This window comes from Eumetopias jubatus, unplaced genomic scaffold (assembly GCF_037043125.1).
Source record: "Eumetopias jubatus isolate StellerSeaLion01/CBP00866 unplaced genomic scaffold, mEumJub1_p1.0 scaffold_1, whole genome shotgun sequence".
In the NCBI taxonomy this organism is placed as follows: domain Eukaryota; kingdom Metazoa; phylum Chordata; class Mammalia; order Carnivora; family Otariidae; genus Eumetopias; species Eumetopias jubatus.
In genome coordinates, this window is record NW_028274807.1 from 86,281,110 (window position 1) to 86,307,617 (window position 26,508).

The 26,508-nt window shown below is 38.0% G+C and overlaps 1 protein-coding gene across 1 annotated transcript in view; it reads right to left on the reverse strand.

Moving 5' to 3' along the window:
- KCNMB2 (potassium calcium-activated channel subfamily M regulatory beta subunit 2) overlaps positions 1-26,508 on the reverse strand; it is a 224,409-nt gene that overhangs the window by 2,624 nt on the left and 195,277 nt on the right. Inside the window, exons 3-4 of the mRNA XM_028101080.2 lie at positions 14,187-14,357; positions 11,594-11,789 (exon numbers count right to left, since the gene is read on the reverse strand). Coding sequence (XP_027956881.1) covers positions 11,594-11,789; positions 14,187-14,357 — 367 coding nt within the window. The remainder of the gene's footprint in view (positions 1-11,593; positions 11,790-14,186; positions 14,358-26,508) is intronic.

The window sequence follows — 26,508 nt, forward strand, 5'->3', positions numbered from 1 at the left end:
CTAACTCTTACCTCTCTTTATAATTGCCTCCCAACAGGAAAAAAAAAAAATCCCTGCCCATTATTATACACATTATCAAATGGTTAATGTAACTGATTTATCTGAATTGGTTTGTGACAAAATCACAGCTAATCTAATGTTTTGGTATAAATTAGAAAACTATGTGCCCTCTTTAGAACACTATTATTTTCTGTTGAAAATTGTTGTAATACACTGATTTTATGAAAAAAACCCACATATTTTTACTGCTTTACCAATTTATAAGTCCTGCTTACAAATATTCACATCTATGACTTTTACCATGTGACTGGTACCCCAAAGGTTGTGCAGTGCACAACTCCCACACTGTATGTGGAGACACAAATGAGGTGGGCTAATGTTGAACTTTGAGGTACATTGATGGAAGCTTTGGGGGTAGGATCCTGGAAGATCTGTAGATTTCACAGGTAGAAAATATAAAAGAAATGGAATGAGTTTTGCTAATGGAGTATGTTTGGATTACTCTTTTCTCTGACTTTATTAGTGGGCACACAGGCACCAAGCTTTGTTTATAGTGCTGTAATCATTGGATTCTTTGACTTTAAACAGCAGGAAGATTCTTCCTTAGTTAAGAATGGAGGTTGAGCATGCTGGCATTTATGGTAAACCAGGCTTAAAGTAATGTTCTCATAGCAGGGCTGGTTGACACCTTCAAATTTAATCAGCTAAGAATAAATGTGAGTACACTCATAAATATGAGTACAGCAGAGAGCTGGTGCTAGCACAATATTAAGGGTCTGAAATTATTTCCAAAAAAGCAGAATTTCTCAGTGAGTTACAACCTAGTATAAAATTAGCCTATGACTCCATGAAACAAATTTTCTACCAGTTGGTTGTCTTTGGATTAAAAGCGTTTAAGACAGGATGGAGATCTCTACCTTGATTATTTTTTTCCTTCTTCAAAGCTGCCTCATGTCTTTACAGTTTTTAAAAATGTTTTCTGAAGCAAAGCATTAAAAAAAAATCACAGACAAGCCATTTGTGGTTGAATTTGAACAGAACCAATTTAGATTACAAATGCTCAGGCTTCTGCATATTTTTGTGCCAAGATAGTTTATAGTAGTAGTTCCCATGGCTAACAGTACTAAGTTATTGAAATGATCTCAATAAAAATGGCATTCCATTAAAAATGGAGTTTTTTCTTTCCTTATGCTCTTGTGAATTGGTCTGGCTTTTAAAATTTTTTCTTTTTTGAAGAAATGTTTGTCAGTCAAATGACAATAATGCTGTCACTAGGTAAGATTCTTCCAAGTACAATGAGATATAAAGTACTTTTGAGACCGTCTAGCAAGGTTGCCGTACAGATTTAATACTGCTTATTAAAAGTTTCAGGCTTCAGGGTCTCAAATGTGTATATTTGGAATGGCCAGATAAAGCCTGTTCTGTACATGATCAGACTGACTCTACCATATGTCAATCATTCATTTACTTTTATTATTGATGGGTCCTTCTCTTGTCATTACGAATGCATGAGATAGTAGAATAAGCCCAAGTTGTGTTATGTAGATCTGGTTACTACGTTTCTGTAGGCAATTTACTTTGCTCCTCAGAATCAACTTCTTTATCTACATAAAGGGGTTAACAGAGCCTTCCAGGCAGGGTTTGTGTGAAGATTAAATGATGACTATGCATGAAGCCTCAATAAATTTTCACTTGCATATTTCCTTATTGGAGTATCACATTGTCCATATGATCTTCTAAAGCCTTTGACCAAGTGTCACATATGAAACTCTGAAACCTCTAAGGAGGGCAAAATTATTAGTTATGTGGTGTTCACAGGGACAGTCCTGTTCAATGGCTCTTATCTTATGTTCCTAGCTTTTGTGTCCCGGGAGATTTGACATTTTGCTGAATCCTATACTAGGATTCTAGGTTTCTTTTTCTATGGCTCAAACTATAGCCATGTGTATGTTCTTGAGGCTGGTATGAATTTGGGGTGAAGATTTAATGATCTCATGATTTTATCACATGCTTGGCAGATAATTTTATGTGATTGGTTTAGAATACACAGAATGCATTTCAACAAATGGAAACTTTACTATCCATGCTTACTTGGAAAATGTAATGTAGACTGAAAGATAAAAATCCCAGCATTTTAGATCATACTTTTTTTTAGTGGGAGGTGTGGGATAGGAAAGATTTAACTTTTAGATTCTGTGTGATATGTAACATAAAGGAACATATGAGTAATCATTTTATATACACAAGACACTTAAGTACTAATCAAAGTATGTTAATATATACATATTTTTTTCCATGGCCTTGGGTTATTCTTTCTTTTGTGCTTTAACATATGGAAATAGAAACCTTGCAAACCTCTGAGGCAGCCATTCAGTGGAAGATTTAGTTTCACATCTCTCTTCTTAATCCAGAGTTTTGTTAATAAACCTTATTACTTTCCCAGATCCCTTACATTCTCCTTAGTATTAAAAACCATAGAGCTGGCCCACAGGTGTGACCTTTCCTCTCCCAGCTGAAGAAACCCGGCTCATGGCAACTTCTTTTGTTCCCCTCCAGGGCAATGAAGGTCCAGCAATTGCATCTTTTCTACAATTCTTTGAAAAATTGACTGAAACTTTTCTTTTCTTAGTCTAACTTCCAGAATCTTACACGTGAATAGAGTTATTTTTATTCTGATGATGGAGAGAAGTTTTGAGAAACTACCTGTTGGGCTTCGCTTAGATATGCTTTGCTGGGCATGTGAAGCAAATAGTGACAGGCTTTCACCCTAAAAATAAAAGATGTGTGGAGAAGTGGGGGCAGGGGAATGGGGATGGTTTGGCTGAATAACCTCATGGGTCAGCCTCTTTTTTTTTTTTTTATGATGGTAGAAAAGGAACTATCAATTCTCAGCATCATCTCAAGGGAAGGGTTTGTTTTTCACTTGTTCTTTTATAAAAAGAGAAGGGGTTTATTTTCAGAGAGGGGATAGAAATTTAATGAAATCTAATCAATTTTCAGTGTCTCTAATGTGCCAGGTAGCATACTAGAGAGAGCCGTCAAAAACAGAAACAATACAAGACAGGTCATTAGAAAGAAACAGGAAGGTATTACAAAACAAGGATAGGGTGACACAATGGAACCAGGAGTGAAGTTAAAAAGGTTTTGAGTGAAGATATACCCTTCGCAGAGGTGGGCTCAGAACTTGTTAGTAGCCTGGGCATCCTACGACCACCATGACCATGGGGTAAAAACAAAAAGATTGCTCATGTGAAACAGACATATTCTTGGTTCTAAAGTCAGATGGACCTCGTTCTGGTGTAGAGATCAGCAGCTGGAAGCGTTGGGTTACTCTGGTCCCCATGTATATTTTGAACTTTCAAGTTTTTTTTTTTTTTGGTATCAGTAATGGGCAGAAGAGGTGAGAGAGTAAATTCAGATGTTCCTTTCTTTCCCTTTTGAGACTTCTTGTTCCTTATCATCCTTTCTAAAACAGTGAATCCCACAAAATTTGGTTTAGATTTGTTTAGTTTGCACTTCTAGTGTCTGTTTGACTTTGGCAAGTGGGACTCTGAAATGTTTGGGAGAGGAAAACAGAATTCACACTCTGCTATGCACTAACATTTCTTTCAGTATTGAGACACAGATCCCTCCCAAGAAACGTGTTCCTTTTCTGTGTTTCCCAGAGCTTTCACCTTTGTTATGACATTTCTGCTTGATTTAGAGTAGAGAAGAAGTTAAAATGACCTAGGAAATCTACTAACTGAATAAAAGCCATCTGAAGCCTTGAGATTACTTAATACCCAGATGGCTAAACCATGGAGGCCCACCCCTCCCGGTTCATGATGTATCCAGTTAGGCCTAGAGTAAGTCACATACCTCGTCTGACCTTGCCCTTTGCCATCGTCCTTTTTCTCAGCAATTGGAAAGGAGCAGATTCCTTCTCCATGCTTTTCTTCCTGATGCTTAGTGCAGGCTTCTTTGGGGCACACTCTTCCTTTCATTTCCACACAAAGGTGCCCTGGGCTGTCCCAGAATTTAGTTTTGGGAGCAATGACTAAACTTTGTCAATCATAAAAGTATTTCCAAATCTCTGGCCCATAGGTAGTTTCAGCAAATGTCTAATAGATATCCTTCAATTTAAAATGCTAATTATGGGGATTTCATATATCACATTTCCGGGCATGTTTACCCCCACCCCCCCTCCCCTTTAAGGGTGCACTTCTATCTGTTTAATATCTATTCTGTGTAAACCCGTGCTGAATACACATGCCGTGCCTTCCCTATGGATCACAGATAATTCTAGTTCGTGTGCAATGGCCTTTTGATCCTAAGCAGCTCTTGGGATATGATGGAATGGCATGGATTCTCACCTGTTCACTAAAATATGCCATCCGAGGATAAATATTTCATAGAATTAGATTTTTCATCCTCTTAAGAGGATGCTCTAATGTTTTTCTCTTTAAGAGACAGCAGGATGAGATGAAGAGACTTAGATTTTTATTCAGACCTAATTAGTTAGTGAATGTGTGACTTTGGGAAAATTATTTCATTTTCTGAGCTTAGCTACATTATTGCAAAAAGTGGTACCTAATATGTGGGGTTGCTACTGTAATTAAATAAGTGAGTTCATGTAAAATATTTAATATGATACAGTGACTGGCATGTTGTAAACTCTTGATAAAATTTGACTATTATTTTAGGAGTGTGGTTTTAGTCAGGAGTAAATGAGATGATTTTTATAAAGTTTTTACCCGAGTGCTGGGGTCACAGTATATAGAAGACACTTGATAAATGTTTGATCCTTTTATTTCTTATCTAGATTTTCAACTTCCTTCCATTTCTTTCCTTTAACCCTTACCCTATCAATGCAATGCAGAGGAATTAAGTGCTTCCAAGCTTTGCTTAGGATTTGGGGATCTCACAACATCCAAACTCAAAGCTAAATGAAATCTAGAGCAGTGGTTCTGCCACTGTCTGGAGACATTTTTAGTTGTCACTGTTGGAGGGAGGATGATGCTAGACATCTAGTGGGTAGAGGCCAGGGATGCTGTTAGATATCCTACATTGTATAGGACAGAACCCACCCTCATAGAACAACAAAGAATTATCCCACCCAAGATACTGGTAGTGCCAAGGTCGAGAAACCCTGGTCTAGATATGCATAGTCTCTGCATTTAGGAAACCCAGAAGGATTCAGAATGGGTGATGAAGAGAGGGTCGGTGGTGAGTCTGGAGTTGCAAATACTTGGCTAATTTATAGAATTTATTCTCCACCAAAAATAGCTATCTTCCCCATGACAATTATCTATAAAATAGAATAGAATAAAATAGAATATAGTACTATCCCACATACCGAAGAATTGATGTGATATTTGTCCTTTGTCCCTGTTTCTGGAACAGAGGTCCTAAAACCCTTGAAATTTCCTAAGTGATAAGAGCTATAAAGGTGTCTTTTGTTAGGTTAAGGTTACTTTGGGACCACACTTAAGGATGGGGCTGGCTGCCTGGAAACCCGCCGCCCCCCCCCCCAGGTGATTAGAGGGTTAGAACTCTCAGTCTTAATCCCCTGACCTCCTGGGGGAAGGGATGGAGATGGAATCACTTGCAATGACTAATGGTTTAATCACTCATGCCTATATAATGTAGCTTCCATAAAGACTGATAGGACAGGGTTAGGAGAGCTTCCAGGCTGGAGAGTGCAGGGAGACCTGGAGAGAGTGGCGTGCTTGGAGGGGGCTCTGTGCTCCTCCCTGTATTTAGCCCTATATGGCTCTTCCATCTGGCTGTTCCTGAGTTGTACCATTTTAAAATAAGCTGGGACTCTAATAAGCAAAATGTGTCTCTGAGTCTGTGAGCGACTCTAGCAAATTAATAGAACTTAAGGAGGGGGCTGCTGGAAACTCTGATAAGCTCTGATAAGACTGGTATCTCAACTCCAGGTGGGGGTAGTCTTGTGGGACAGACCTCTTAACATATACAGTCTAATGCTATCTCTGGGTAGATAGTATCAGATTTGAGTTGAATTGTAGGACACCCAGCTTGATGGTGTGAGAAACACCCCCTCTTCCTGCCCCACACACATTGGAATTGTGTTCAGAACCCCTTTAATGGATATATTTTCTTGTCTTATACCAAACTTCATTTTAAATACACTCTCAGACCAGATAGTCATGTTTTGAGAATCCCTGGTAGGCAGAATAGGTTTTAAACTACCAAGGGAGATCAGCATTGAAGAATTTAACAACCATAGTGAATTAATACTCAGCCACTGTTTATGATTCCTCTGATGGAGGAATCATAATCCTTGCGGCCCTGAGAGGCAGGGGCCCTTGAGCCCACTTGCAGCTCCCTGCAACACTCAGCCGATTGCTCTACAAGAGCATGCCCCCTTATCAGCTTAAGCAGCTCCAGTTGTAATGTTGACAAGAGGCTGGGCACTGGGTTTAAAGGTTAAAAAAGAAAGAGTATATGAGAGAGTGTGAAAAATTAAAAGTAAAGTTCTTTTGGATATTTTCTACAAAGATACAGACAGCTTGACTGTTTCTTTTGCCTCCTGTTTTCTCAGATCAGACTTGGTCAGTAATGCCTTATGTATCTCAGTAAAACTCTGCCCATTTCCTGATAACTCTGGGGAAGACTGTTTATTTTTAGTGAGCTGGGAGGAGGGTAACAGGAAGGAGGGATCCACATAGAGATTATTTTTATGTTTTCCTCAGGAATATCCTGAATATTCCTCATGTTGCATGAAGACTGTGCTTTAATGACCTTCAGATGTAAAAGTAATTGTATTTTTAATATATATATTTCTTTCTTTTATTTTTTATTTTTTAAAATTTAAATTCAATTAGCCAAGCTGTAGTACATTCCTTGTTTTAGATGTAGCATTCAACAGTCTGTCAGTTGTATATAACACCCTGTACTCATTGCATCATGTGCTCTCCTTAATGCCCATCACCCAGTTACACCATCCCCCCACCTACCTCCCCTCCAACAACCCTCAGTTTGTTTCCTATAGTTAAGAGTCTCTCATGGTTCGTCTGCCTCTCTGATGACTTCCCATTCAGTTTTCCCTCCTTTTCCCTGCGGTCCTCTGCCTGTTTCTTATATTCCACATATGAGTGAAACCACATGATAACTATCTTTCTCTGATTGATTTACTACATATATTTCTGATTAAAGACAGAGGACAGCTATCCAGGTATGAAGAACTGTGGGGCCAGGAAGGTGAGCCACCTTTGGTGCCACCTTTTCCTTGGGAGTATATGCTGATTCTAGAAGGGGGCTAAGAGTCTAGAAAACTGAATGGCATTTTGGACAACCTTGCAGAGCTGGGGGCAGGAACCATGATTGAGGGCCTATCAGATAGGGAGCCTTATGACCCCCCCATTCACTTTGTGTTGGGACCCTAAGGACTGCATCCTAGTAATAATGGCAACCTGAAGTAGACAGATCCTCAAAGGGACTTAAGTTCAGACTTGTATATCTCAAGTTTATGAAGTCAGAATGAAGTGATCACATATGGCTCATACATTCAGGAACCTGGCAGAAGCAAATGGAAATACTTTTTGGAAAAGATGACATGATGACCTCAGCCTAGGCTTAAAATTATTTTTATAAATGATTTTGCAAATACAATACCTAATAAAAAATAACCAGACATTACAAGACAAACATGAAAATGAACAGAAGAAGAAAATCAAATAGCATAGGTATATAGCAGCCTTGGATATTGAAGTCCTCAAGATAAACTTTAAAATAACTATAATTTTACTTTTTATGTTGAAGGACTTAAGAGACAAAAATGAGGCTATTTCAGAAAACCAGAAATGGCAAAACAGACTCCAGTGGATATTCTCAAAATGAAAAATACAGTACGAGAAGTTAAGAGTGCAATGGGGGGGGGTTTAACAGTAGATTTGTCAGAGCTGAGGAATGAATTACAAATTAGAAGATAGGTTAGAATGCAGAATGAAGCACAGAGAAATTAAAAAGAGGGAGAATAAGTACACAGGAGATCCAAAGAGAAAGCTTGGCATATGGCCAATTGGAGTGCAAAAAGGAGAAACAGAAGTGAATCGGAGCAGAGATCATATTTGTCCAAATACTGACTGAGAACTTTCCAAAATTGATGAAGAACATCAAGGAACAGCGAAGGAAGCCCTGGGAACGCTAAGTAGGCAAATAAAAATAAATGTATACTCTGCCACATAACAGTTAAACCGTGGAAAACAAAATCAAATGATCTTTAAAATAAACCAAGATTACCTTCCAAGACGCAGAAAGTAGACTGAGAGCCGATTTCTAAATAGTAATAAAGCTCGCCAGAAGATAATGGAATGTATCTGAGGTGCAGAAACAAAGTACAAGCCAAGTTAGAATTTTATGTTCAGTAGATGTATCCTTCAAGTAATAATGTCTACATGAATTTAGAGTATCTATTGGATAAAATGGCAATAATATGTAAGTTGGGAAGATAATAAGTAGGAGTGAAGATGTTTTAATGTCCTTAAATAGTCAAGATTGCAAGTTGTGATCTCTCGGCTAAACCCTAAAGGAATGGTAATACAACAGATAACTTCCAAGAAAAAAAGGGGGGGGGATGGGATTATAAAAATAATCTAGTGAGGAAAGGGTGGTCTTTTCATAAGCGGACTTGGGCAAATGGCTGTCCACATGAGAAAAAAGAAACCCAGAAACTAGACTCCTGCATAAAAATCAGTTCCACTGTAAATGTACTCTAAATGTACTCTAAATGTGAAAGGAGATCGTACTCTAAACATGGAAGGAGGAATAATAATGTTTCTAGAAGATAATTTAGGAGAGCAACTTTGTGAACTCAGGACAGGTAAAGACTTTTTAAACAGGACAACAAAATGCCAGAAAAACCAACCAACCAACCGAACAAAAAACCCAAAACCCAAAAACCAACCAACCAAACAAAAAACCCCCAAAAAATCAACAACAAAAAAATCCCCCTCTCCTAAACCCAAACATTAAAACAACCACCACCACCTCCACCTCCACAACAGCAAAAACAGATTGACAAAATTTGACTATATTAAAATTAGAAAGTTCTTTCATTCAAAGACATCATTAAGGGAGTGAAAAGGCCACAGAATGAGAGAAGATATTTGCAACACATATAACCAACAGAGGCTCATATCTAGATATAAAAATTCCTACAATGAATATGAAGAAGAAACAATCTGATAGAAAAATGGACAAGGGACTGGAACAGAGATTGTACAAAAGAGATATCCAAATGGCCAATAAATAAATGAAAAGGCAGTTGGCAACATTAGTCATCAGAATCCCAAGGAGATATCACTACATTAGCTAAAATTAAAATTATAGGTGATACCAAGTGTTGGTAAGGATTTGAAACAATAAAAACTCTCTTATCTTCAGGGTTGGTGGGAATTTGGAAAACCATTTGGTATTATCTACTAAACTTTCTCAGATAGGTGTACCCTGTGATCTAGATATTTCATTCCCAGGTTTATACCCAACAGAAATGCTTGTGCACCAAGAGACATATACAAGAATATTCATGGCACAGTTATTTGCAGTAGCCCCAAAATGTACATGACTCAAAATGTCCATCAACAGTAAAATGAATAAATGAATTGGCACATTCATACAATGGGACATGATACAGTAATGAAAATGAATGTGCTAATACCAAGTGGAAGGGCTCTAGCAAACGTAAATGTTACGTGAAAGAAGCCAGACACAAAGGGAAATATTCTGTGTAATTCCATTTATATAATATTTAAAAACCAGACAAAACTAAAAGATAATGTTTAAGGATATATGCTTAGGTGATGACACTACAAAGAAAAATACAAAAAAAAGTAATTGCTGTATTGTCAGGATAGTTATCTCTGGCATGGGACAGAGCCTATAGTTATTGGAAGGGGGCATGAGGGATATTTTTGTGGTACAGGAAATGTTTTACTTCTTTACCCTCGTGGTGGTCTCTATAATAACTGCTTGAGCTGCACACTCTTTCATTTCTTGCGTGTTTCACTATGTGTGTTATACTTCATGGATAAAAGCAAGGTAATGGGGCAAATAAACCAAATGATGAACTAGTATCATGCTGACAAGCAGACAGATACAGGTCCTAAATTTTTAACTGAGCCTTCCTATGGTTGGTTCACTCCCTGTTTATAGCCTAAATAATGCATTCACAGGGCTGTAGTGATAAAATGTCAAAATGAGGAAATGGAAATTTGTCCTACTTTTGGATGCCTCTTCACCTTTGGCCAATTTCCAGTTCCACAGAGATCTGAGAGTTTTATAGGCATTCACCATTACAGGTCAGCTTTGATTTAAAGATCTGACTTGCGGGAAGATCTTGAAAAACAAACACTTGTGGGAGAGCTAAGCTTTATATATTTGCAGAACAGGGTTAGGTTTGGTATTATTTGTGGCTGCCACAAACCAAAGGAAATCAGAGCAGACATTTTCAAAAGATGGTCTCTGAAATATTCATTATGTTCAGTCCTGAGAGATACCTGCAAGGATTTTTTTAAAGTTACTGTGACCAAAAGGCAAGGTGGATTTTCTTACTTTGTGCCAATATATCACAAAGCAAATCCTATGTTCTAGCATCTAATTTACAAACCACTGCATTTTTTCCCAATACATATAATATGTATCATTTAGGTGCTGATAATTGTGATGAAAATAAGATTTTACAAGAAAGAGTGGGGTTCATGAGGTTGTATCCTAGAAAGGAGGGCCAACTGTCCTACTGGAGAGTAGCATCAGCTTCTCTTGGCATATCTAAATTGCTACCATAAATCCAAAGCTCAATATATTTAACTTAAAATTGATAATGGCAGGTGGGTTCTGTTGACACTTTACTGGTGATCTCAGACCTTATAGATGCAAGTGTTATGTAGAGCTTTCATACAATACACATTTGTTGAGCATCTACCCCACACATTTGAATATATCAGTGCTGGAAAATTCAACCTCTATGAACACAATATATAAAAAGAAAGAAACACAGACACACACACTCTGACTATGGATTGAAGGGCTCCCCTGTGCAGGCACTGTGGTCTGCTCCGTACTTTACGTACACAGCCCTGATCCTCAAAACGGCCTTGCAAAGATGTTAGAGAAAAGGAAGTTGAAGCTCAGAGAGATTAAGTTACATCCCCATGGCCACAGCACAAAGTGACAATGACTGTGGGAAAGGAAAATACCGTTTTACTCCGGTGCTCCCAGGTATATGACGAATACCTGTTTTTTTTTTTTTTTTTTTTTTTCTGGCTTGTATGACTTAGACTAAGCTGCACATTTGCTTTGAAAGACTCAGTCTATTTGTGTATAAATGATAGGATGTTTACTCTTCTAGATGAAAGTAAAGAGTAAATCTGCACTACCACAAAATGGGGGAATGATTTGTCTGCAACATGCACAGAAAATAAATGTCTCCCAGGCAAGAGTCAAATAGTTCTGTGAAGGGATGAGGCAGGGCCTGCTCCCCATTTTCCTTTGAAATGCTGGCACAGGGGAACTTCAGAGGGAGATAGGCTTCGCGTGAGAACTCTGTGGGTGGTGACCGAAATGCGGTGTGTGTGCGCCACGCTCTTACCTTCTGATTGATTTTCATGGTCTCTTCGGTGTGGTAGAGAAGGAGCTTTTCACCGGAAGAAGTCAGGTTAACGTACACCTGGAGGCAGGGGTACTGAGAGAGCTTCCAGCAGTCCGGACCACAGCTGAAGGAGCAATTAAATGTTTCTGTGATGGACGCATTCACCAAGGTGCATTGAGACTCCTTGGTCCACACGCTACAGAGAAAGGGGAGAGGGAACAAACACAGGCCTGGATACTAAGAACGAGGAAGGTGTCATCAGAGGGGATCATCTGTTGACTCCTTAAACCTGAAGAATCTTTTCCAGATCTATCATACAATCTGTTTGTTAAAGTTTATGCCTTTGAATAGAGTAGCTTTAGGCTAACTGCAATATAAACATGAATAAACTTTGCCTGGCACTTGAAAACGTTTCCAGGGACTTCTGTCAGACATACTATAATATCCAGTGCTTGGTTTAAGTTAGGTTTTGACTTCCTTCTCACATTTGCTGGTAAGCATAAGGCATCTTTTATATCACAACCTGTATTCACCCTGAGTTCTACCTTGTAAGCAGCTTCCTGCCACACACCAGGCCTCACTTGTTATGTCTGCCCAGTTTGTAGGCAGTGAAGGTGTAAGGGAGAAAGGGAAGGGAAGATGGCAAAGGGCTGGGGGCACTTGACATATAACTTGACAGACAGGAGGACTGTAATCTATTTCTTTACAGTCTTTCTAATAAGGGAGAAAAGATAACTCCACCCTTTTATTGTACCAAAAGCAATCACTTGTGGCATCTGTCTTCACCCTACTTGGTGCTTTATATACATTGCCAAAACTCTGTAAGGTGGTATTAACTTTTTTAAAAGGTGAAGGTCAGAGAAATCAGGAAACAGGTAAGGGCACACAGCTAGTAAGTGATGGAAACAGTCATTCTACCCACTCCTGTATTTCTCGAAGACCCAGGCTCATTCCATGGCTTTGTGTTGCCTCCCTTTGAAAACAGTGGCAAAGAGACCCTTCTATGGAGATAATGGGTTCATGTCAGTGCCCTAGGAACCTCTATTAGAAAGATCAAAAAAAGGAAAAAAAAACCCTCCAGCTGCCCATTGGTTAGTTTTCACTCCAAAATACTTATAATTTTATGATCAAGGATAATATTTGTGATTAAGAAGTGACACACTGGCAATCAAAGTTTTACTTCTGGGTATAAGCTGATTACCAGAATGATCAGAAAACAGCACATTTTCTTTGCAGATTAATACCCCCTCCGTTGGCTGGACATGTGTTGACTTCCCTTTTCATGTCCGACTTCATGCCAGGCCAGGATATTAGCCCTTGCCCCCTCCGGTGTGGCAAGTTGTATTTTCCTAGGGCATGGATGGTCAGATTTTGCTTATACAAAGGGGAAAAAAGTCTCAGATGGTTCTAAGCAGGTGTGAAGATCTGAAGGCGGTTTGGGGATGAGTGAACACTCAGGCCTGAGGCGTCAGCGCTTTCCCTGAGAAGAAGCACAGCTGAAGACATCAGAGACACAGCGCGGAGCAGCCACAAACGGGGAAGATGATGACTTAATTTTAGCAAATTACTGTATTTCTGCTACATTTTGCTTCTAAAACGAAAGTATTAATTTAGGCGGAGAAATGAATGCCACAAAATCGCTTGATTCTCTTTCAGAGCGAAATCTCAATTTTTCATTGGAAAGGGCCTCGTTTCTTTAAGCTGAGCCACTGTGAGACTTTCCCCATTAGTTACAGCAATGCCAGGCTGCCCTGTGCTCAAAGTGTCCAATTTATGGACAACAGTTAGCTAGAGAGGCTGTGGGGATTTATCATGCGGTTTGCTCAGGGGGAAGCACACTTGCTGTTTCAGTATTTAATGGCCTCCCTATCTATTCAGTAAACCTGGGGCAAATATTAAAATGAAAAGGGTTCAGACTCTGTTATTGTTAAAAGTTGATGCATAGCAGTGTTTCTCAGCCTTGACAGCACATTAGGATCACTGGGGGGAACTTTGAAAGATACTGGTAACTGGGTCCCACTACAGACCATTAAATCTGACCTTCTGGGGGCGATGGTGGGGGTGCTGGGCATCAGTGTTTTTTAAAGTTTCTCAGAAAATATAAATGTGCAGTTGAGAACCACCGAGGCGTGGGGTGATGAAGAGGGGCGTGGGCTAGAAAAGGAACAATGGTGGGGAACAAAGGTGGGAAGAGGCAAGAAGAGGGACTCTGGAATGAGTGGGATGTGGGTTTGACTCTTATCTCTGCCATATGCTATCGTCGTGTGATATCAGGCAAATTATAACTATCTTGAGCCTCAGTTTGGCCATTTTTGCAATGAGTGTATTCGTACTGAACTTCCCTTATAAAGTATTCATGAGCATTAAGCAAGTCATGTCTGGAAAGTCCCTGCACATAGTAGGCAGCCTATACACAGAACTATTCTTATCGTTATTATTGGATAACATTATTAAAAATATTACATGCCAGGAACTGTTCAAAGTACTTATTGGGAAAGAAGGTGAGGAAGAGGACCTTGGGGCAGATAAGCTATGGGAGAGGAAGGAGAAGGGGAAGACCAATGACCGTGTCCCAACAACCCAATGGCATTACCTCTGCATGTATGAGCGCAGGAGTGTGATTCCCAGCAGAAAGTACATCATGATGGAGCAGACCATCATGGCCAGTCCCAGGAGAATGGCCCGGTCCTCTCCTGCCTTCAGTGCTGTGACAGTTTTCCTTTTGTCCAGGAGGTCATGGTCCCTGATTTTTTGGTAAATATTTCTGAGGTTGAAAATAATACAGTCTTACATGAAGTTCACAGTTAATGAGCACACCCCTAAAGAGTGGGTAAGTCTCTGCCCATGCCTTCCAAGGGTAGAGAGGCCTAGAGGAGCCCTCCAAACCTACCTGAATGCAATCAGATCCCAGCATGTGACTGACAGTTGCCTCCCAACACACACGTGTATGCACCAACCTTGAGCAGAAAAAGTCACCCTTCTTTACTTGGGGCCCATGTCTAATTGGAAATACTTTTTCCTTCTCTTAAATCTAAAGAAAGAAAGCACTCCCTTCAACTCTTAAAATACTGCTTTGGATTTGCCATTTAACCTCCAGCTGGTCATCATTGATCTTTTTATGCTCTCTGAATACCTAATGGAGCATTAATTCAAATAAATGGCAGTAGACATCAGAAATCTATCAACTTAATACCTTATTTCCCTTCAGTAGTAATAGACAGAAGTTATTTTGGTTAATATTTTTCTCAAGCTTAAGGTTGCTTAGGGCTCTGTTGACTTGAGATTTATAAGCAATGTGAAAATGTGGACTGGTGACCCAGTCTTTTTTTTTTTTTATAGGTTTAAACACTTGATTGAGTTTTGAAAAATGCCAGTCAGGGCCAGACTCCATAACTTTGGATAGTTTTATTAGTACTTTTGTTTTTTGATTTTAGAGCAGAAACTCAGGGTAAGAAAGAACATGAGATTGGACCAAACTGGCTCCTGAGTTCAAAACCCGATTTCCCCACTTACTACCTGTGTGATCAATGCAAGCTCCTCAGTCTTTCTGATTCCCAGTTTCCTGCAAAGTGGGAATAATGTTTTTTTTTTTTTTAAAGATTTTATTTATTTATTTCAGAGAGAGAGAGAATGAGAGATAGAAAGCACGAGAGGGAAGAGGGTCAGAGGGAGAAGCAGACTCCCTGCTGAGCAGGAAGCCCGATGTGGGACTCGATCCTGGGACTCCAGGATCATGACCTGAGCTGAAGGCAGCCGCCCAACCGACTGAGCCACCCAGGCACCCGGGAATAATGTTTAATTGCATAGTAATGGTTAAATGAGATGACCTAAGTAAATTATCCAGGAGAATGACTGACATGAAGCATTTAACAAGTGCTCCCATTCGGAAAATGGGGTGGGGGGCTATAGCTCCATGACAGGAGCATCAAAATATCCTAAAATTGCTACAATCTTCCAAAGAATTTCTAAACGACAGAATGGCAGGGAAATGAATACTGTAGAAAGCTTTTGAGTGGAAGACTGGATCTGAAACAAGATCTGGAGAAGACAGAAAAGAAGAAGTTGCTGGGGTGCTGGATGCTTGGAGAGATAAGTGAGAAGTGTGGGATTTGGTAAAACAGATGACCAGGGAAGGAGCAGCTCAGGCTCCTTTAGTTTCTATTTTGAGAAGGGAGCTTTGGAGTACAGGGGTTCAGGAGTAGGGGAGTTGCTGGCCTTATTTAGGGCCTGGGAACAGAGAGAAAGACAAATAAAGCTGAAAATGGAGGAAGAAACTCTTATGCCTTTTTTTTTTTTAGCTTTAGGCAAGAAGCCAATATACACAAGAATAACCAGATTTTCCTTTAAAATTTTTATCACTAGTCATTCTTGTTGCTTGGAAAAGAAACCAGAGTAAAATCCAGAAAGGAACTTGGCAGGGGAGAGAAGAGATGCCTGCTATTTGTACAATTGTGTGTATATGTAGGGCTTCTATTTTGCTTTGTGCTCCAGGATGGCCTTACTGATATTTATGGTTTGCATGTCATTCTGGTTGGCTAGTTCATTCTGGGCTGGTTGTTAGATATTTTGATTCCCTGTAGAAGTGTGAGAACGTGTATGGACTTAATATTTATTTCCAAAAGGTTTTAGGGTATTTATTAATCTAATTATTAGAGTGTAAAATTAACCAATTAGCTTATTGTTATTTAAAGTTCTCTTCATGAGGTAGTTTATACAAATCTACTGTTTCCTTGAAGGGTGGGCCCATTGTAGTAGGAGAATCATAGCTAAATAGAAGCCATCTTTCTGTGGTCATGTTCTTCCTACCTCCCCCCTCTTCTCACTCTCTCTGCTCATTATCTTCAATGCCGGAAGTCCTGAGAGTCTGTATCTTCCACTATTCTCCAGCTCCCAAGCCCAGTTCCTCCAAACTAGCTGCTCTGCTCTGTTTTTGACTTCCATAGACTGGCCACCACCCACCCGCTAGTTTTTCCATTTGTTTCCTGAGATTTCCTTTGGAAAATCTAAGATTTATATCAAAGCTCTTTAAACTTGACTCCTTATTAACTTGAATTAAAAAAAAAAATCTGTGCCCATTAGCTGCCAAAGCCAGTAGTAGGCAGGAAGAGACGGGCTCAGTCTCTGAGTGACTTCAAAGAGCTGTTGTAATGTGATGGTACTAGGTTATTATTTATCAAAATGTATTTAATTCTGATGGCTGCCTCTGAGATTTGCCTTTCCCGCAGATGGAAGCCAGCAAAGGAAAGCAGCAGTCTCACAGTTCCAGAGGATTAGGCTGTCACTCCACATCACAATTTAAAAACAAATCACAGTTTGGAAATGGTTAACAAATGTTCTTCGTATGCTCTGAAATGGTAGAGAAGAAGGAAAATGATTGGTTTCCACACAGGCCAAAAGGTTATCAAGGAAATCAGAATATTACTCAGAAAAAATAAAGTGGATGAGTAGGGTGGGCCATACCCATGAAATTCATCAATAAATTATTTTTGAATTTATGGATAAATTAAGGAATGAATGATTTGGGAGAACAAAGAGCTCAGTTTAAGTCCACACACTTATCTTGTTTTCTGATAGCCTCTAGTTCCTGGGGATATGGCCCCTGCCCAAGACAGACATGAAAATAAATATCCACATAGGGTAGTGAATTCAATGATGGAGCAATTCACAGAGTGAGTACAAAAGAGGAGTAATTTTCCTCTAGCCTGAGAGAGCAGGACAGGAAGCAATGAGGCATTAAGGTTAGGGAAGGCTTCCTGGAGGTAATGCCTTAAGGAGAATCTTCAAGATTGAATCAAAGTTAACCAAATGAGTCAGGGACTCAAGGGGATTTCAGACAGAAGGAATCACGTGAACAAAGGGATGAAGATTTGCAACTGTTTGGTGACCGTCAGAAACTACAGACATTTTCATATTACTGGGATGAGTGTGGGGCCAGGGAAATGGGACAGATGAGTTTGGAAAAGTGGTAGGTCATGAAGGATTTTGGAAGTCATTCTAAAGAGCTGGCTTTTATCCTGTAGTTAACAGAAAGCTGTCAGAGTGACATAATCAGAACTGAGTTTCAGAATGATCACTCTGGCTGCAGTGTGGAGATTAGATTAGAAATGGAGCAAGACAAATCAGAAAGAATTAGGAAATTTTTACTGTAGTGTTGGCAGAGGATGATGAGACCTGGATATAGGATTGAGGTAGGATAGATGGAGAGAAAGGGATATATGGAGAAATATGTGGAGATAAAAGTTTAGGGTTTGGTGATTGATAGAATGTAGAGGATGATGAGGAAGTCAGAAGGATGTAGTTTAAATTTATGCCCAAGTACTTGCCTTGGATCACTGGGGAAATGGTAGAAAGTGTTAAAACCGGGATTCTTATGTCCTTACTCTACAGGGTTTCCAAGAAAGGACTTTTGCTGCTCTGGCTAAGAAGGGAGAGGCTGATGGTGCCTTTGTACGTCCTTTCCCTCACAAGCATAGTGTCCTAAGCTCAGGTGGAGGAGTGAATAATTTGATTGGTGAGATGGGCCAGAGCCTGACAGTCAAGGGGCCAGGTCTATCTTTTGGGTGAGTTTGAATATCATCATTCATGTATGGCACAATTTTTAAAAAATCCTTTTGGACTTGGCTTTGTTCAGGCCTGGTATGCCTTGGCCCTCCTTTCTCCAGGTAGTAAGCCCCAGTTGGGGAAGGCAGTATTCACAGCCTGAGGCTAATGGTTAGTTAGGTGGGCCCTTTCATGCCAAGCTGTCTTCAGTGCTATATTTCAGGCTTTATACTAGGAAAGCTTGTACTTTGGGAGTTACTGTGCCACTACTAACACAGCTGGTATTTTATCTCTCTTTGGTTCTTTGCATTTATTCTCTATGAATCTACCTGAAAGGGGGCAGGGAAAGACATAAGGGAATGAAGGCCAGTATGGTTCAATGAAGTAGAGGTCTCAGGAGGAAAAGTTTGAGGCATGGTTATAAATTTGGTTTTGAATATGGGAGATGTCCAACAATAAGTAAAGAGCATGAATTTGGATTTGTAAGTTTGATGCAGATCTAGCCTTGGTATGTTCCAGAAAAGCAGTATGTTTGAGCTCTGTTGAGGCAGTCCTGGCTTCATGGTGAACTATGAATCAATATGGTGGATATAAGTCAACATTTATAGATGGTGACAGCAACAAATAGTAGATATGTACAGTCTTTACTACATGTACAGGAAGCATTCTGTCCAAATCTTTTTGGTGAATGGGAGTTATTAATAAATGTACAAGCCAAATCCAACAAAAGTCTGATAATAAATCTACAAGGCAAATCCAAGTATAACAAAATATCTTGCATGGAAACGGATTTTCAATTGTCCAATAAAGCTTTTTTTCCCAAGCAAATTTGGCACAATACAATTTCATTTCAAACTCCATATCTGGATAGCTTCTTAAAGTTTGATATTAGGACTCAGTTTATAGTTCATAAACCAATTATTTATGAGATTATGTGATAACAAACATGGCTAGATAGAGTAAAGTGTGTAAGATTTTTCTCCTTAGTCTTCCCTATTTAAATTCGGATTCCCCTGGTAATTAGCCTGCTGGGAAAAAAATATTCAGATTAAGGCAGGGTAAGGGTTATTTATTAATTCAAGATTCCCCTGGTAGTTAGCCTGCTGGGAAAAAAAAATATTCAAGGTTAAGGCAGGGTAAAAGGTATTTATTAATTCATTTGTTTATTTGTCAATATTTTAAAATCCTCATAAGATGAAACACATCATGCTGAGTTCTGGGGATACAAAATGAGTAAGACATGTCCTAAGGGAGCTGGGTGAGAGACCAATGAAATTGATTTGAGAGAAGAAAAAGGAAGCAAGTCAATGTTCTGGGGCCATTTGCCAAAGGATCAGTTACTGAATAGCTCATTCACCAAGAGCCAATTTGCTGAAGGATCACTTTCCTAAATGAATAGTTTGCCTACTTTATTACATTTACACACTTAACACAGACTTATTTGAAGGAGTATTGTCTTAAGTATAGTAAATGAATATGCATACCTTTTTGTTATGGATATTGTAAGAACACATTCAATCAAAAAGTAAATTTTTCTTATGAATACATTCTTTTTAGCAGCATTGTAAGATTTGACTTTTTTTCAAAGCTAAGCTTCCTAGGGAGACTGAGTCACTTTTTAAATATATTCTTATGAATACATTCATAGATATATCTTTCTTGACTATGTGTGCAAATATATTCTTCCAATAGTTATAACAAAAATTTAGTGTTTCATTTGGGAGAATCTCAGTTTATACCAATTTTTTTCAAAACTTTTTTAGAATCATTTGCTGTTTTCCTAACATTTTAGCATCCTTGAGATTCTTATGGCAAATTTCATACTGACTAATTTGATAGATTTGTCAATTTTATCAATTAACCAAAATTTGTTTCTTTTAACTATTCATAAGGTTATGGTAATTAATTTTGGACAGGAATTTTAACAGCTTTTTGAAGATTCTGTGAAGTTTCATTTGAAAAGTCTTTTTTGTTTTTTTTTTGGTCCTTATAACATCATCTTAAAAAATGTTCAATTTGTCTCTGCTCTGGTCCTGCTATTACAACAGGAGGGGTCTGGGTAAGAATGGTGGGAACCTCTGCTGTGGGAAAGTTGAAGAAGTTGAACTGTGCATAATGTGCAGTTTGGCAATGTGCTAACCCATAGAACTATGTAGGGTTACAATTATCATATTGAGTTTCTGGCACATAGCTAAATTTGAGAAATTCATTGAAATAATTGGCTTTTTTTTTTTTTTTGTATAGTGGCTTCAGGCAAATTGACTATCACTGTGTTGGGTATTCCGTGAACTGGGCATTCAACAGATTGGTGGTAGTAAACTGTCCCAGGGCTATGCTTTATAATCAGGAAGGTGGTGTAGAAGTGTGCCAATGAAGGCCATAACTTGATTTCAGCAGCAATGATTAAGTCTCCTATAACAGACTGAAGTGAGTTTTTGATGAGCAAACAATTGAGAAAGAGAAGGGTATCCAGGCAGAATGTGTGAGATTAATAGTTGAGTGTGGTTGGATTCTAGGATCTGGTGGGCGGGGGAGGCAGGCAGCAAGATGGTTACATACGCAGGGGCCAGAGGTAAGGAATCTTGTGTGTCTTCTGAAGTTAGAAGAACCATTAAAAGAATTTAAGGAATGAAATGGTATAATTACATTTGTATTTTAGAAAGATCCCTCATGTTAGTGTGGCTGGTTGTTTAAAAAAGTTTATGTCTGGAGGTAGGGAGAGGCTGATTCTGAAACTCTCCCCATGTTTCAGGTGTTCGATAAAAAGGAATGGAAACAAAGGAGTGGCAGAGGAGATGAAAATTTAGATCCAAGCATCACTTGTGTCCAGAATAAGTAACACTGTGGGTTTTAATGAGACTCTCCTCAGAGAAACAAAAGATACCAAGAGTGCTAGAACACAGAGGGCAGGAAGATAGGTCCAGAGCTATGAGAGGACCTGGGGAGGGTGTGGAAAAGAGAAATAGAGAGGATATGAATAAAAGTAAAGAATTCTGTATATCTGAAGTTACTTGGGGGAGATGCTTCAGAAACTCCCATACATAATAATTAACATACTGAATATTTATATTTACATCATTTTGGCCTAATGAATACTGAGCTGCTTAAGAATTAGAGCCAGACCACATTCATCTTTGCAGGCTCAGTCTCTTGCATTTATTACGGTTACAACATATGTTCCTTTTATGTGGGCTAGAAATGACTACAATATGTTTAGGTTGTGAGGTAGCCAGCATAAGGAGGCTAAATGGTCAATTGAAACTGAATGAACCAGAGAACCATGGCTAGAACAGGCTCCTGGCTTTTTTTTTTTTTTTCTCCTATCAGTGCCCATTGGATTCTACCACCAACAAATTTAATATTCTTTCTAGAAAAACTTCAAGCTTTCCGGGCACTACTAGCTCTCATTTCTAGATTTCAAGGGAAGGTGTCTTCTGTTAGATCCTATGGGGGTGATTCTGTGGGGCAGTGGATTGCTGAGTGCCACCTGAGCTGAAATGAGCAGAGTTGCTATATATTTCTGTTCCAGGAACTCTAAACCCGCTATCTCACGTGGCAGACTGGGAGTGGCATCGATTAAAACAGCCATTGTTCTGCCTTTTGTCCATGAAAGACTTCCAAAGACTTTTTGAGATGTGCTTCTTCATATGTATGTCCTCTTCTATTAGTTCCAGATTTCACGTTTTTTTCCCCTTGAGCTAGGAGGTGCATTTTTATGCAGTCCAGTTTGATTAATTGAATTATTATTCTGTTTCCAATCTTTTAAAGTATACATTCCATTGGGTGAAATGTGCTTTGAATTTGGGAACAAATGACAGTCAGATTTAATATAGTCATTAATTCGAAAGGTTTTGTCCATGAACCTAATGTTATTGTGAACTTATTAATCCACAGGACTTCCCAGGAAGTCTTGTAAGATTATTTTATGAATAATAGACACAAGATGAGAGCAAAATTATAGAAACAAAAGTAGGAGTTATTTCTTTTTAGTCCTGCCTTTAACTTACCAGATCACACAATTTCCCAGTGATATCTTAATTTTCAATTCTTATTTATTTTTTACCTGATCTACTAGCACATTGGAATTGATAAAGAGTCCTTAGTGAAAAATATAGAAGGAAAGAGAAAATTATGTGAATCATTTAGATAAGTTAAGGTATCCTTATAACCTAAAGCACCTTTGAGAAGTATTACCTTTATGTTGACCACATGATCTGGCTCTATTGCAATAATGTTATAAGAATAAGTAACAACAACAACAAAATAACTAGAATGGCTCTATATATGGAAATAAAAATCAAGTTCCAAAGAACTCATGGGTCATAGAATAAAATGTGATAATTTAGGATCTATTCAGGACTTAATAAAAACACTGTAGAGTGACCAATGGGATGTGACTAAACCAATACATAGTTAGAAATGTATAATATTAAATGCCTGAATTAGATAATAAAGGGACCTGAAAATTAATACGCTAGGCATCTAACTTAGGGAGTTATAAAAAGATTAAGAGAATATATTAAAAGAAAATATAAGAGGGAAATAATAAGTAATAGAAGATGTTATATTAAAGGATCAATGAATTCAAAATTAATTTTTTGAAAAGACTAATGATATAGACAAATCTCTGACAAGACTGATCAAGAATAAAATAGAGAAGGGCCAAAAAAATATTAAGAATTAAAAAACCATAGATACATACAGCATGGATTAGAAAGATAATAGAGGATATTTAAAGCAACTTTATAGCAAGACATTGAAAACTCTGAAATACATAATTTATTGAAATATACAGCAAATTCTTACAAATATATAGCTTATTGAAATTGATTCAGAAATAAGTAGAAAATCTAAACAGTTCTAAATTATTAAAAAATAGAACCATAAATTTAAAATATCCTCATAATGGAAATACCAGGCTCTGATGTTTTATAGGTGAGTTCTACCTATATCATACAAATCATTCTGGAGTATAGAAGAAGATGGAATGTTATACAACCTATTTATGAGGTTAGCAAATTTTGATGCCAAAAGCAAATCAGACAACACAAAAAGGAGAATTATGGACCAATTTCATTCATAAACATAAATGCAAAAATTTAAAAAACAAGTTGGCTTACTAAATCTAGCAATACATAAAAGTTAAAACACATCGTGATCAACTTGGGGCTATCCCAGGAATATAATGTTGGTCATCATTTGAGTATCTACTAGTGTTACATATTATATAAACATATTAAAGGGTTACCATTATATGAAGAGAAACATATTTGATAATACTTAACATCCATTCATGATGAAAACTCTTACTGAATTAGAAATAGATAGGAACATTCTTAATATGGTGAAGAGTATAGAGGAAATACCTATAGTAAACCTGATACTTAATGGTGGAATGTTTAAAGGATCCTCTTTATGAGCAGGAACAAAGCAAAGATGTTACACTATTGTCTGTTTTATTTAATATATGGCATAGCATAATATGGAAAGAAAATAAATAAATGGTTTATTTACTGATAAAAAGAAGCAAAAATGTATTATTCACTAATGATATGACTATGAAGAAAATACGAAAGAATCTATAGATAAATTGTTATAATTAATTAGAAAATTAGCATAGTTGAAATAAAAGTTGATATATCATTTCCCTTCCCATGTGCCTGTAAAAGTAGAAAATACAATTTAAACATTAAAAAATCAGTACTTAGGAGTACTTAGGAATAAATCTAATGATCTATGTGCAAGTTCTCTTTAGAGAAATTATAAAACTTTATTGGGAGACATTAGGGAAGACAAATCAATGTAGAGATTAATTATATTCAGAGAAAGACTTGATACATAAGGATGCAAATTTTCCATAAGTTGATTAATAGATTTCATAAAATTCCAGTAAAATTTCAGGAAATTCAATAAAAATTTCAAGCAGGGTAGGTATGACTTGACGAGCTGGTTCTAAGATTTATACGGAAGTACAAACATCTAAGGATAGCAAATATACTCCTGAGTACAAAAGAACAGGTAGGTGATTTGTTCTGTAAGGTGTCAAGATTATTACAAAGATAAAATTTGTAAGCTCAAGGGTGGTATCTGTCTGAGGCAGACAAAGCTGACCAGTGAAACAAAATGGAGATCCAGAAACATCCATGTGTATGTGGAAACCTAATATATATTAGGTTTCCACATACACATACCTAATATATGATGCCTGTGTGCTTTTAGATCACTGGGGAAAGGATATCCTATCTAATAAAAGGTGCTGGGCCAACTGGTTACCCATAGAGAAAAAAAAAAATTGGATGCCTACTTCACAAAACTCAAAAGTCAACTTCAGATGATTAAAGATCTACTTGTGAAAGGCAAACCTACAAAATGTTAAAGAGACTGTGAACTTGGAGTAGGAAGGGATTTCAAAATGTTCAAAAAAATTGCTAACTTAGAACACATTAAAATAAGAACACATGTTTATGAAAAGTCACCATAAAGAAAGTGAAAGCAAGTATCAAACTGGGAGAAGCTATTTGTGCACAATAAACAGACAAAGGGTTAATATAAATTTTTACAAAGAATTTCTACAAATCAATAAGAAAAAGACAAAAAAATATGACTATATATTTGAATAGGTACTCCACAGAAAAGAGAAGGGAAACAAGGGAAATAGGCTAAGTCTTATTAGTAATCTGAGAAATGGAAATTGAAAGCACAGTGCCCTCTTGGTTAATGAAAATTAAAAATCTGAAAACCCTAGGCAAGGTTGTAGAGCGATGAAATCACATTAATGGCTACTTTGGAAAGCAATGGCATTACCTGGTAGAGTGGAAGCTGTGCATACTTTTGAACCAAATATTCCTAAATTAGGTACATATCCTAAGAATTACTGGTACAAAGTATACAAGGAGATATGGACAAGAGGGATTCTAGCAGCATTGTTGGTACAAAAAGAACTAGAAATAATGCAAATGTCAATTAACGATAGACTGGATGATTAAATGGTGGTATATTCATATAATAGCGTACTACACAGCAGAGAAAAGGAGTTATAGCTACTCACACCAGCACTGATAGATCATAGAAACATAATGTTTGATGGAAAAAGTCAGTTGCAGAGTAATTCATAAGCCATGATTCCATTTACATAAATTCTCCAAACGTTCAGAAGTAAACAATATATTGTTTAAAGATTCAAATGTGATAAACTCAAGAAGAAAAAGCAAGGGAATGATAAACAGAAAATTCAGGAAGTTGGTTATCTCTGGATAGGGGCTGGGAAAGGGAGAAGGGTGCTATTAGGGAAGTATCCTCAAGGGCTTAAAAAATTCTGATTGTTTTATTTTTTTAACCTTAATGAAGGGTACTCAGATGCTTATTATTTCATCATCCTTTGTGTGTTAACATGATAAAAATTCCTTTATATCAGCTCACTATTCAATAAAAACAATCCGAAGAATATTTGATAAAAACTCAGCTGTAATGTCCTTAGCCGATAAACTCTCCCTTCTTTAAATTCTGAATGAGTTACTGTTGCTGCTGTTTTATTTTGCCGCCTGCAATTTAGGGATTAAACTAAGCTCACCTAACAAAGAAATTTGCTCAGAGATGAAAAAGTATTCCCTCATATTGCTCGTGTGTGGAATGCAGGGTAAGGATAGAAATCAGGGTTTTGCATATACAGACGATCAGAACAAGGACCGCCTCTGAATTCAACGAATGAAAAAAATGCGGAATTGCCTTCAACTTCCCTTGAGCCATAAGACATTTGGTTTCAGAATTTCCAGTGGACTTTTCCTTCCACTTGGTTGCTCTGCCTGTCTGTAGGCTATTTCCTGATGTTCCAGCTTTTGAGGAATCCTAGGGAAGCCCGTATCTTGACAAGCTTGGCTGTGGTCTGGCAAAGAGGTGGTGTGGAGTGGAGCTGAGGACTTCTGGCTGCCTGGCCTCTGGGATTGCTGTAGGAACCCAGCTGCAAAAGCCAGACAGACCCACAGAGGCCAGGTTTGCAGAACAAGAAAGTGAAGGTGGAGCAATTACCAGCAGTTCTGGGCAGTGCTGCCAGACAATGTAGGTAATTTATTTCCAAGTAATTAACTTGAGGACCTTAATTATCTAGACTCATTATCAGCCATCATCACCTTCATTATCACCATGATCACTGCCACTAAGAGCATCTTAAGGGAGCAATAGATGCTGTTCCAAATCGCTTTTAGAATCTCATTCCTATCCTACAAGAGTCTTGACTTAGGCAGTGAAGGTGAAGGTGTTGGTCAAGGGAGAGGTACAGACGAATGAACCAACGTCAAACTAAGGATACTGGCTTAGTAGCAGATTCTGTTGCTGTATCCATTGGCTGTTTTTCCATTTGTCTTTGACTTTCAAGGCTA